At 49.3% G+C, this 13,182-nt stretch overlaps 1 protein-coding gene across 1 annotated transcript; it reads right to left on the minus strand.

Moving 5' to 3' along the window:
- Positions 1 to 2,849: 2,849 nt before the first annotated feature.
- On the minus strand, positions 2,850 to 10,434 carry LOC133060333 (group IID secretory phospholipase A2-like). The gene is made up of 4 exons (XM_061147823.1): positions 10,359 to 10,434; positions 6,888 to 7,032; positions 5,021 to 5,127; positions 2,850 to 3,258 (listed from the first exon to the last, which is right to left on the minus strand). Exons 1-4 carry the CDS (start codon positions 10,396 to 10,398, stop codon positions 3,110 to 3,112), a joined length of 441 nt encoding a protein of 146 aa, XP_061003806.1. The 5' UTR covers positions 10,399 to 10,434; the 3' UTR covers positions 2,850 to 3,109.
- Positions 10,435 to 13,182: the final 2,748 nt, after the last annotated feature.

A 13,182-nucleotide genomic window follows, 5' to 3' on the forward strand; every position in this document is an offset into this window, starting at 1 on the left:
GCCAACATTCACTGGATCATTGAAAAAGCAAGAGAGTTCCAGATAAACATCTATTTCTGCTTTATTGACTATGCCAAAGCCTTTGACTTCGTGGATCACAAGAAACTGTGGAAATTCTTAAAGAGATGGGAATACCAGACCGCCTTACCTGCCTCCTGAGAAATCTGTATGCAGGTCAGGAAACAACAGTTAGAATTGCATATGAAACAACGGACTAGTTCCAAATTAGGAAAGGAGTACGTCAAGGCTGTATATTGTCACCCTGCTCACTTAACGTCTATGCAGAGTACATCATGAGAAATGCTGGTCTGGATGAAGCACAATCTGGAATAAAGATTGCTGGGAGAAATATCAACAACCTCAGATATGCAGATGACACCACCTTTATGGCAGAAAGTGAAGAGGAGCTAAAGAACCTCTTGATGAAAGTGAAAGAGGAGAGTAAAAAAGTTGGCTTAAAGCTCAACATTCAGAAAACTAAGATCATGACATCTAGTCCCATCACTTCATGGAAAACAGATGGGGAAACAATGGAAACGTGACAGACTATTTTTTTGGGGCTCCAAAATCACTGCAGATGGTGACTGCAGCCATGAAATTAAAAGACGCTTACTCCTTGGAAGAAAAGTTATGACCAAACTGGACAGTATATTAAAAAGCAGAAACAGTACTTTGCCAACAAAGCATGGTTTGCAAAGCTATGTCTTTTGACTAGCTAGTCAAAGCTATGGTTTTTCCAGTAGTCATGTATGGATGTGAGAGTTGTTCTATACATAAAACTGAGCACCGAAGAACTGATGCTTTTGAACTGTGGTGTTGGAGAAGACTCTTGAGAGTCCCTTGGACTGTAAGGAGGTACAACCCGTCCATCCTAAAGGAAATCAGTCCTGAATATTCATTGGGAGGACTGATGCTGAAGTTGAAACTCCAATGTTTTGGCCACCTGATGCAAAGAACTGACTCACTGAAAAAGATCCTGATGCTGGGAAAGATTGAAGGCGGGAAGAGAAGGGGATGATGGAGGATGAGATAGTTGGATGGCATCACCCAGTCAATGGACATGAGTTTGAGGAAGCTCCGGGAGTTGGTGATGGACAGGGAGGCCTGGCGTGCTGCAGTGCATGGGGTCACAGAGAGTTGGACACTGCTGGGTGTCTGGACGGAACTGCACAGCTTTTGGGATCTTAGTTCCTCAAACAGGGATCGAACCTGGGACCTTGGCAGTGAAACTGCAGACTTCTAGCCACTGGACTGCCAATAAAGTCCTTGGAATCTGAACCCGGCACCCATAGTTCGGAGCCTCTGCTATGCTCTCCGGCATGAGCCTCTGAGCTTCATGTGGAAGGAAAACCACTCAGTCAGCTCTTTCACAGATGTGTGTCACAGACCGGAGGGTGTGGGTGGCTCCAGGTGCCCCGGCCACGTAGCTGGAATCACGGCTAAGCATATATGAATGACAGGTTGGGACTTCTTGTAAGAATATATTCACCATCTATTTATCCATCCATCTGAAGGCAGTTTCCCTAACAGCCAAGACTGAGACGAGAATTCTTGGGCAAGGGAATGATTTATTGAGGAAGTGCTCTTAGGGGGAAACCTACAGGAGAAAGAGGAAAACAGGTTGGCCAGGGCACAAATCAAGACATCTAGCCTGAACCCAGGAGGAGCTCTGGGGCAAACAGTGTACGACCCAGATGGTCTTGCATCAGGCGGGGAGAGGGCGGTTATGCCCTCCACGGTGTCATTCTCCCAACTCACTGGTTAGAGGTGGGCGACGAGGGGTGGGTGATGGGCAGAGCAGCGCCCAGCAGCCTGGGGAAATCCTCAAGTGAAGGAGGTCGAAGTGCAGACTTGGCAGTCGACCCCTGGGTTGGGGACCTGGGCCAGGAGGGGATCTAGGTGGGGCCTGAACTCCACCTGCCCCCACCTCCATCTCTCCTCTGGGGGCTCCTTTGATTCCAAAGCACTGACTGCGCCCCTAGCACCAGGAGGAGCAGAGGAAGCAGAGATGCGAGAGACCTGGACTCCACCCTCCCGGAGCTCCAGTCTGCTCGAGCGGGCCAGACGACCGCATGCCACGCGGGTGGGAGCTCAGCAAAGTGAAGACCCGTGAAGTGCCGCGGGAGCTTGAGGCTGGGAGTGAGCCCTTGGAACTGGAGAGGAGCCCAGGGTGGGCTTAGCTACCTGGGAGACAGCAGGCCATCGGAGCATCACTGCAGAAGTCCAGGTTGAGCAAATGCCTGGCAGCCAGAGAGGAAAGAGTGCCCGGAAGTCCCATGGCCTGCAGACCCAGTGCCTGGAGCCCAGGCAGCTGGCGGCTCGGTCCAGTCCTTCGCTCGAAAAGTATTTCCTGAGCCCCTTCTGGGCTCCGGGCACCAGGGCTGCAGTGAGTCCAAGACAGGCATGAGGCAAGTCTGCGAGGCTCCCCAAGGCTCCAAGGGAGAGGGACACCGTGCCAGGCAGAAACGGGACCCAGGCTCACCGCCTGCCGCCTCCCGCCCCGTCCTGGATGGTGCAGGGCCTTGGGGTTGTGGGTTTTTTTTCATTTATTTATTTTTAATTGGAGGATAATTGCTTTATAACATTGTGTTGGTTTCTGGCACACATCAGCCTGAATCAGCCATAGGTACATGTGTGACCTGGGATGACTGGAGGGGTGGGCTGGAGCGGGAGGCAGGACTCGGGGCCTTGGGGTTTGAAGAAGTGGCATCCCACGGACAGAAACATCTGTATCGGCCTTTACAGAGACCACTCTGGCAGCTGCTTGGATGGTGTTTTAGGGGCAGGGGGAGCCTAGAGGGGCCTGGTGAGTGGTCATGAAGGGAGAACCTGCCCCACTCCGCCCCCGCCCCCTCCCCCAGTGCCCACCGCTTTGGCCCAAACACTCTCCCCTGGCTCCTTCCGGGCCTTGGTTTTTCCTAAGATCTCAATCCACCCTCAGAGGAGACAGCTGGGGAGATTCAGAAGGTCCAAGAGGCATGTGGGAGCTAGGGGCGAGGCTAATACCCTTCCTCTTCCCGGGAGTGCTTTAAAGGCGCCAGACTGGGGTTGGGAGTGTGGCCAGTGGTCCTAGGGGTCTTCCCCAGAGCTCAAGATGCTGAGGGACAGGCTAGAGGGTCTGGCACTCGGGGATCTCGCCCTCGCAGCTGGACAGATAACGCAGGTCATTCTTGTAGGTGTTCAGGTTCCGCTGCAGGCAGTAGGCCAATGTCTTGTCACAGGCACACAGCTGCTGCTCACACCTGCTCCCCTTGGTGGCTGTGAGGGGGTGGAGGAAGGCACTTAAGTGGTCTGCCCCTTCTCGTGGCGGGGTGGGTGTGGCCCCTGGATGGGAGCTTTGAAGGCAGCTCAGCCCTTGACCAGTCTTTGGTGCCCTTCCCAGCTCCTTGGACTCTGGCTCTGTGATCTTGGGCATGGGGCATGACCTCCCTGGGTGCCATTGCTCCTTCGTTCATTCATCCGTTCAGTAAACAGCTGAGCACCTATCCCTCGGCAGTCCCAGGAGGGAGAGGAGAGCAGAATGGACATGCGAGTTCACACTCCCCTGGGAGTGTGGGGGGGCGGCAGGGGGCAGATGTTGGAGAGGTGTGTGGTCGTTGTTGTTCATTCGCTCAGTCGTGTCCGACTCTTTGTGACCCCACGGATGGCAGCGTGCCAGGCTTCCCTGCCCTTCACAGCAGTGAGTGCAACTGTGCTTACCCGGGAGTAAGGAAAAATGCAGGGGCCCTGAGCTGGTAACCCATGGGACTGACTGAGTGTCAAAAGCCATCTGAGCTGAGATCAGAAGAGCGAGCTGTTGCTCCTACTCTGGAAAGCCAGGGTGGAGGAGAGGGACTGTTCCTGGCAGAAGGAACAGCATGTGCAAAGACTCTGAGGAAAGACGGGCCATGGTGCTTCAGTTTCACCATTTGTCCAATGGGGATAAGAGAGCCGAACCTGCTGCATAGCATGGGGATCTCTGCTCAGTATTTTGTAATAATCTGTAAGGGAAAAGAATCTGAAAAAGAATATGTATACATATATATTCAGATAAATGTATGTAGGCAAAGCCTTTGGCACATAGTAAGTGGTCAATAAATGTTGGCCATTACAGCTGTTGCCGCTAAGTTCTCAGTTAACAGGGACAGCTGGTGAGCCCATTCAGCTTCCAGCCCCGGGACTTGCCGCCTTTCTCCGGGCGTGGACCCTGGGACTTGGTGACCTGGGTTACAGCCCAGGCTTTCTCATGTGTATCTGTGTGACCCTGAAAAAACAGTTCACTCTGGTTTCCATTTTCTTGTCAGTAAAATGGGGATCAGGGCTTCCCAGGTGGCTCAGAATTCGCCTGCCAAGCAGGAGACGTGGGTGCAAGTCCTGGGTCAGGAAAATCCCCGAAGAAGACAATGGCAACACACTCCAGTATTTTTGCCTGGGAATTCCCAGGCACCAAAGGCTGGACAGAGGAGATGGGGCGGGTCACAGTTCATGGGGTTGCAAAGAGTAAGATGCAACTTAATGACCAACAACAACAACAAGAAAATGATCACCAGAAGAGCGCTGCCTCCTATCCGGGCTGCTCTAAGAACCCATGATAAAGAAAAATTGAACAGTAACCTTGGTAGCGTGAAGAATTCATCAAGCATGCCTCTGCAGGGCACGTTATGTCTCTTCTTACTTTAGTTTTTGAATTAACTTTATGGAGTAGAATACTGTTCTCATCCTGAGTTTCAGAGGAGGACCTGAGGTTCAGAGAAGGTAAGCAAAGTGTTCAAGGTCACACAGTGGTCAGCGGCGGGTCTGGGATCTATGCTGAGGTCTGGCAGCCTTCCAGATCCTAAAGGGGTCAAAGTCTCTATGGGACCTCTCAGTACTCCTACCCCTATTGCTGCCTCTCCTTCCCAGCCCAGATATTGCCACTGGACATATGAGAAAAACAGAGAGGCTGAGCAGCCTGGGCTTTGTCACACAGCACATGAAAGCAATGCGTGCGACAACTCCTTTGCTCAGGCTCCAACTCCAACCCGGAGGCCCCGGCACTCACAACAGTGGACTTTCCCCCGGAAAAAGGTGTAGTGGTAGTGCTTGAAGCCGATGTCACAGTTGTCGGATCTCAGGTGACGGTAGCAGCAGTCGTGTTCGTGGCAGCACCTGGCAGGAGAGGACAGGAGGTGGGTGAGTCCTTGGCGGACTCGAGTCTCAGGTTGCCCCTGCCCCAGAGCAGAAACTGCGTGTCCGCCTCAGAAGTCAAGGCCTGCAGGGTCTAGTCTTCTTTCTAGCTAGAGCTTCTCGAGTGCTTCCTGTGTACCAGGTGGTGGTGTAGTCTCTAAGTCGTGTCTGACTCTTGCGACCCCATGGACTGTAGCCCGCCAGGCTCCTCTGTCCATGGGATTCTCCAAGCAAGAATACTGGGATGCGTTGCCATTTCCTTCTCCAGGGGATCTTCCTGACCCTGAAATCGAACCCGGGTTTCCTGGATTGCAGACAGAGTCTTTACCTTCTGAGCTATGAGGGAAGATTCCCTCCTGTGTACCAGGCACCTGCTCTATCGAGGAATTCTCTCTTAATCCTTTTGGCCGCTCTAGGATAGAGGTACTAGTATTATCCCCATTTCACAAAGGAGGAAACTGAGACTCTGGGAGGTCCGGCCACCTGCCCAGGATCATACAGCCTGTATGTGGTGGGTGAGGGTGCTGACCTCGGGCCTGGCTGGCTCTCATCCCTCCTCTGGCAGATCCCTGGGTTGCTGTGAAAGCCAAGTGAGATCATGGCAAAAAGAAGTGGGACTTTTTAAAACCAGTGTTCAATGGCAATTGGAAGTGTTTGTGGCTATTCTAACTACTTTGGGGTTGAGAGTGCAAGGCAGCCTTCAGAAACGCTGGGGAACCCTCCAGAAGGGCTGGGGCTGGATTGGAGCTCAGCAGAGTTCCTAGCAGGGAAAAACATGAGACTTTTCAGGTAAGACCTAAACCAAATCCCTTATGATTATACCTTGGAGGTGATTTAATATATTCAAGGGATTAGATCTGCTAGACAGAGTGCCTTGAAGAATAACCATGGACTGAGGTTCAGAACATTGTACAGGAGACGTTAACCAAAATCATCACAAAGAAAAAGATGTGTAAGAAAGTAAAATAGTTGTCTGAGGATACCTTACAAATAGCTGAGAAAAAAGAGAAGCGAAAGACAAAAGAGAAAGGGAAAGATAAATCCAAGTCAATGCAGAGTTCCAGAGAAGAGCAAGGAGAGATAAGAAAAGCCTTCTTAAGTGAACAATACAAAGAAATAGAGGAAAACAATAGAATGGGAAAGACTAGAGATCTCGTCAACAAAATTGGAGATACCAGGGGAATATTTCATGCAAAGATGGGCTGAATAAAGGACAGAAATGGTAAGGACCTGACAGAAGTGGAAGAGATTAAGAAGAGGTGGCAAATACACAGAAGAACTGTACAAAAAAGGTCTTAATGACCTGGATAACCATGATAGTGTGATCACTCACCTACAGCCAGACATCCTGTTGAGTGAAGTCAAGTAGGCCTTAGGAAGCATGACTAGGGACAAAACTATTGGAAGTGATGGAATTCCAGTTGAGCTCTTCCAAATCCTAAAAGATGATGCTGTAAAAGCATCCAGGACGCTCAATAAGCCAGGGGAATTTGGAAAACAGCAGTGGCCACAGGATTGAAAAAGTCAGGTTTCAATCTCATCCCAAAGAAAGGCAATGCCAAAGAATGTTCAAATTACCACACAATTGTGCTCATTTCACATGCTAGCAAAGTAATGCTCAAAATCCTTCAGGCTAGGCTTCAACAGCCCCTGGTACCAAATGAATAAATGGACGGAGAGGAAAGAGGAGAGGAAAGAGGCGGGTCCCTGGGTAGAGGCAGAGCACGATTGGGAGGAATTACCAGTCCGTGGCATCTCGGGGTGGGCCTTGGCCACCAAATCCGCAGTAGCAGCCGTAGGACATGTAGAAGAAGACGGGGGTCTTCCCCGTCACTTGTCTGAGCATCTTGTTCAGGTCCAGTATGTCGCCCTCGGCTGGAACCACACCTGCCAAGGAGCCCAGCCACAAGGAGAGAACGTGAGTCTCAGGGGAGTCCAGTGGGCTGCAGGCCTGGCACCTCTGCTCTGCCTGGGCCAAACCAATGACCTTGGATAATAAAGTAACAACAAACCCTATGGCTGTTGAAAATATAATGACAATTGCTAAGTGATTACTAGGGATCTTTTCATGTAGTGATCTATTGACTCCTTGCATCCCGTGAGATACTCTTTTTTAAAAATTTTTCTATTTTGGTTTATTCTTGATGTAGAGAAAAGTTGCCAAGATCACATAAAGAGATCTCATACACCTCCCCATTCAGTTTCCTCTCATCATGATATATGTATGAAAAGTAAGAAAGCAATATTGGAACTATAAATCCTGTTTTTAATCCCCACGAGAGGAATGAACGCACGGAGGTTCAGTAACTTGTTCGGATCACAGTAGCGGGTAGACAGAGGGGCAGGGTTGAAACCCAGGGCCGTCGGGTCCCGCTCTCTGTCTCGGGGTTCACACTCTACAGGAGGAAGACGCTCCCCCACCACCCCCACTCCCCCCGCAGCCCATAGAGAACCCGCACGGTATGCACGGGGCTTCCCTGGGTGCTCCGTGGCAAAGAATCCACCTGCCAGTGCAGGAGACACGGGTTCAATCCCTGGTCCAGGAAGACCCCGCGTGCCGAGGGGCAGCAAAGCCCGTGTACCACAACTATCGTGTCTGTGCTCTAGAGCCTGGGAGCCGCAACTACTGAGCCCACGCCCCCTAGAGCCTTCCTTCCACAACAAGAGAAGCCAGAATTCCTCACACTGCTACTAGAGAAAAACCTCACCCAGCAACGGGGACCCAGCACAGCCAAAAATAAAATAAAATAAATACAATCGTTTAAAAAAAACCTTATAAAAAACATGCTTGACTCCTCTGGGAAGAAAAGTGATGTAGAAATCAATGTTTTTCATGAATATTTTTCACTTCAGTCATAATATCTTCTGGTTAGAATTGAGCATAAGGGGAATTCATTTTATTGGGAGAGAGGAATGCATTACATTGAGTTAGGAGAAATAAAATGTATTAAGCCAATGGATTCAGGGAAGAATTTGGGGGAAACAGATGTGATGCAAGGGGACTGGAATGTACCTGTGTGCAACCTCGGGGGATGACCCAAGAACACAGATGGAACCCAGAGTCTCAGAGAGACTGGGACTGGGCTGGGGAGGCCCTTTTCGGTGACCCCAGTTTTGGATGCTCACCCCCTACCCTCAAGTAAATGGTGTTATAGTGAAAGCTCCACACTCAAATAAAGTGAGTAATAACCAGGGGAGAGCCCTCCACTGGGCAATGTTGGGGCTGGGATGAACTCATGCAGTGGGCCGGGGATGCCATCCGAAGCAGGGAGCTTGCCTGGTGAAGAAAGTGACACTCAGTGGTGTCCAACTCTTTGTGACCCCACGGACTGTAGCCTGCCAGGCTCCTCTGTCCATGGGATTCTCCAGGCAAGAATACTGGAGTGGATAGCCATCCTGTTCTCCAGGGCATCTTCCCGACCCAGGGATCGAATCTGGGTCCATTTCAGGCAGATGCGTTACTGCCTGAGCCCCCAGCGCGGCAGCTAGACGGTGACTGGCAGCGTCTGGGACCTGCAGGTAGGTCGTGTCCCCAGTGTGTGGAATCCACATCGCCGCTCTAGTTTGCCACCGCGGCTCTAACTCTACAGACGTTAAAGAGAAAACTTACTAATTCTGACTGTGTTGACGAATGACCCCAGGGCCACCTGGAACCCCAGATTTGGTGATGAGGCCCCAGAAACAGCCCACGGCCAAGAGAGTTAATGTCCACCCAATAGGCCAGCCAGGGATCCGAAAGCGGAATCTCACCTTTTGCTGCACCTCCATCCCCTTGTGCACCTCAGGCCTTTCTATTTCAGCTTAGAAGTCGCCACACAAATTCACACCTGAATTCTACAGCTGTTCCTCGCCAAGCAAGTTCAGCTTGGATTCAGGGTGATTTCGGTGGTCTTATTTCTTACAGTTTTGCAGTGAGGTCCTCCCAGCCCTGGGGAATGGAGGAGCTCAACTTGTGGTCAAGAGGGCTTCGGGACACTGACTCAGGTTGACAGTGATTCCTGCCTTGGCTGCTTTTTCCATCCTCAGCTGTCGCTGAGAGGGATGGAGCCCCTTCTCCCAAGGGTTAGCGACAGTGGTGGGGCAATGTCTCACCGCTAACTCATGCGTGCACTGTGTGCTAACTTACGGCACGCTGTTACTTACACTTGCTAAGCGTTTTGTATAACTTTTCTCATTAGAGTCCTTCTAACAACCCAGTGAAGAGGATGTTATTGTGCCCACTTTACAGATGAGGATATAGAGGGGTAGAGGGAGTTGGCCAAGGTCATACCACCAGAAACTGATGAGCCAGCATCTGAATGCAGGTTCATCTGTGTATTTCATCTCTACGCTGTATTGTCTCTTTGCATCTGAGAGATGAATTTCTGCAGTTTGACTGCAGTTTTCCTAATGGTTTTCACTGTAACCCTGGTGATGTGTTCCTCTCGGGAATTTGGGAGCCCCCAAAATAATGTAAAGCACATGAAAAAATGAAATGCAAATCCTTTCTCATATCACATATTCTGAGATGGATCAACAAGTAAAAAGTCCAGTTTGCTAGCAACCGAATTTGCAACATCTGATCTGTTAAAGATCAGGTGGAAACTTCACCATTTCCCAATGGACAACAGAACCCCCAGGGTCAAGGGTGCTGAAACTGTTCCAAAAATGTGGTGGTTTATCACTAAGTTGTGTTCAACTCTTTCGACCCCAGGGATCTAGCCTGCTAGACTCCTCTGTCCATGGGATCTCCCAGGCAAAGATACTGGAGTGGATTGCCATTTTCTTCTCCAGGGGATCTTGCCAACCCAGGGATCGAACCCGGGTCTCTTGCATTGCAGGCAGATTCTTTACTGACTGGGCCACGGGAAAGCCCCCTAAAGGTGTGGAGACGTATGCATATGTAAGAGATCACTATTATCTGGTGAGAGGGACACAGGAGAGCAGATCCATTTCTGTAGTTTGTGTCCAAAGTACCACAGACGTCAGTTCAGCTGGACCCCAGTCTCTGAACTTCTAGCTTCTTGTCCGTTCCTGCCACACTGCTTGGCCGCCCATAGCTCTCTGACCGAAGCCACTGTTCCAGGGGACTGAGCCACTGATGACTCCTTGCAGGGGCCGAATAGTGGAGACCAGGGCTGTGAGACCAGCCCAGCAGCTCCGATAGGAAAGAGACACAGGGCATCCCGGCTTCCCTCCCTGCCTTCCCGGCTGTGGGTGCTGCCCCCACTTACCAGCGAAGACCACCAGTGTGCAGAGGAGGGAAAGGTCCATGATCCCAGCACAGAGCAGTGGAGCCGGCTGCTGGAAGTCCCCTCTCGGCCAGCAGCCCCTTATATCAGATGACCCCTACCCGCCAAACTCGCTCCCACCCCTCCCAGCTCAGCTCTGGCGGAGGTCACCCATGCTCTTTGTGTTTCCTCTTTTCTGGCAAAGCGGAGTTTTATTATTTCTGTTTTTAATATCTTTAAAAAATGTTTTTGATTGCATGTTTGGCATAGAATATTTGGAAAACATGAACAGCTACAAGAAATTTAAAATCATTTGTGAATCCATTCATCACCATTAATTTTTTCAATGAAATTGACATATAACATTGTGTAAATTTAAGTGTACAATATATTGATTCGATACATTTATATATCATAATCTGAGTGTTAGTGCCGCAATAATTAGCATTTCTATCACGTCACATAATTACAATTTCTTTTTGTGGTTGGAATCATTAAGATCTAGTCTCTAGGCAAGTTTGGTGATTATAACACAACATTGTTGTCTATATTCACTATACTGTCTCTAGGACTCATTTACTACTTGTTGCAAGTTCATACACCTATACAAAATTGTCCTAGGCCTCCATGTCCCCTACTTCCTGGTAACCACCATTTTACTCTCTATTTTAACATGTTGCACACACACACACTCACACACACACACACATACATAAAATGACATCTGTTTATGGACTCATCCATTGATGGGCACTTACGTTGCCTCCATCATTAAGATCTTGGTGTCAATGTTTTCCTGGTTCTATTACTATACATATATATATATATATATATATATATATATATATATATATATCTTTCCACACGTCTCCCTGACCAGATTAGGTAAATGCTACAGGTAAAACATTGTAGTCTCTCTTTTCATTTACTGAAATAACTTGAACATATTTCTATGTTGTTAAATCACCTTCTGCAGAAACATTTTGAAAGGTAGTCTTGTATGCCATTCATTTAAAGAATCCCCTATTGTTGGGCATATGGGTTATTTCCAAAGCTGTACTATTCTAGACCACTCAGCAGGACAGTGAAAGAAATCTTTGAGATGAAATCTCGTCCCTGCCCAGAATTGTTTCTTTAGGGTCTACTCCTTAAGTGGGCTTGCTGAGTCAAAGCACACACACAATTTGAAGGCAATTGATATGTGTTGACAGCTTCTCCTGCAGAAGGTCTGCCCCAGTTTAAAATGGGACTCCTAAGGAGGCAAATGATGTGGACCCAGCCCAGCTAGGGTGGAGATGCTGATGGCAGGATATGCTTGGCATTACAAATGGATAGTCTGCTACAAACGCTCTACCAGGAACCTTCTAAGGTTTGCTGGAGAGTCCATGAGAGCAGAAGTTGGGTTTCTTCTGTGCCCATCAAATGGCTTTCAAAAACATAGAGCACAGGCTGACCTCTTTGCTGCCAGCTAACTGGTCTACCCCCCCAAAAAAAGTCAAGTCACTGCTGGGTGATCTCCCTCTCCCTCTTCCCTGTCTCTTTAAAATTGAATTTTCCTTTATCCCTAGACTCAGTCATTAGCTGATCATCTCATACATGAAAAAGCAATCTGCATGCAAAATACTAAGCAGCAAATATATGCAATCTCGCTGGCATATTCTTTGGCATGCCTCCCCCATGTGATCTCTGTAGTTGCTCCTTTATGGTCTTACCAATGGGCGACCTTCCTGGGCACTCTTCTAGATCTGTGGTTACCCTTCTGAGCCCCAGCTTCCCCCTGAGTTGGTATCAATCGGGCAGAAGCAAAAAGACCCAGGACTTCTGCTGATTCCAGAAGACTTTGCCCTAGTGGGAGAGACGACTTGATAGATGTTGCAAAAAGTGTTCAAAATCTACTGTCCCAGACATCCCCAGAGGTCCCAGGGCACAGTTCAAAGGGACCACATTCAAACTTTAGCTTCTTCTCCTACCAGCTTGGGACCCTGGGCAAATCACTCGACCTCAAGAGCCTTGCTTTCCTTATTTGCAGAACATGGACAATGTGGAGACAACTGTCCCTCTCTCCTCTGATGGCCGTGGGGTTTAGAGACCACATACACACAACACAGTTCACACAACACACCCGCAGAGAGAATGCCGTTATAGTGACCACAACACAGGTTATGGAGCATCACATGGAGACGAAGAGGCCGGGAGGTGGGACCCAAGCCCAGGCTGCCTCCCTAGCATTCCAGCTGCTTCACTGGGAGAAAGCTGCTCAGCTCCGTGTCTTCCATTTTCTCACGTGTGAAACAGGGTGGTGAGAGTGTTACTGAACCAAGCTTGAGTCCACTTGCCCAGAAAAGCCAGTCTACTGACCTCAGGTCATGGTGAAGCAAGGGTGTCGTTTATTGCAGGGCACTAGGCAAGCAGTCCACAGAGCCAATGCTCAGTTCAGTTCAGTTCAGTCGCTCAGTCTTGTCCAACTCTTTCTCAAAAGGCCTTAATTCACATAGTGGCTTTAAGGGAAAGGCTTTAAAGACAGGATGAGGGGGAGGGGTTTGGGGGTGTGTGGTCAGCCTGTGGGCATTCTTCTGACTGGTTGGTGGTAAAAGAATTAAGGGGTCAATAGCTTCAACCTTCTGGTTCCAATCGTCTGGAGTCTATGTGCTTGTGACACCTTACAGGTAACTTCTTCCACATGGTGGAGTCTGTGAAACAGTTCATAAGACTGGCTCAGAACAGCCCTGAAGGAGGAACTGAAGGTCCTTGGCTTTGTATAATGGCTAAACTTATTGTTTTTGCCTTCTTGACTATTTACTTTTGGCTTTACATTTTTCTTACTTTT

This window comes from Dama dama, chromosome 8 (genome assembly GCF_033118175.1).
Source record: "Dama dama isolate Ldn47 chromosome 8, ASM3311817v1, whole genome shotgun sequence".
NCBI classification, from domain to species: Eukaryota; Metazoa; Chordata; class Mammalia; order Artiodactyla; family Cervidae; genus Dama; species Dama dama.

What these genes read in the sequence shown, in the direction of transcription:
- LOC133060333 (XM_061147823.1), bottom strand. Translation starts at nt 10,398, where the DNA reads ATGGACCTTTCCCTCCTCTGCACACTGGTGGTCTTCGCTG. An exon ending in CACACTGGTGGTCTTCGCTG is followed by an intron (nt 7,033 to 10,358) that starts GTAAGTGGGGGC and finishes GCTCCTTGGCAG; the next exon opens with GTGTGGTTCCAGCCGAGGGC. An exon ending in CCCCGAGATGCCACGGACTG is followed by an intron (nt 5,128 to 6,887) that starts GTAATTCCTCCC and finishes CTCTCCTGCCAG; the next exon opens with GTGCTGCCACGAACACGACT.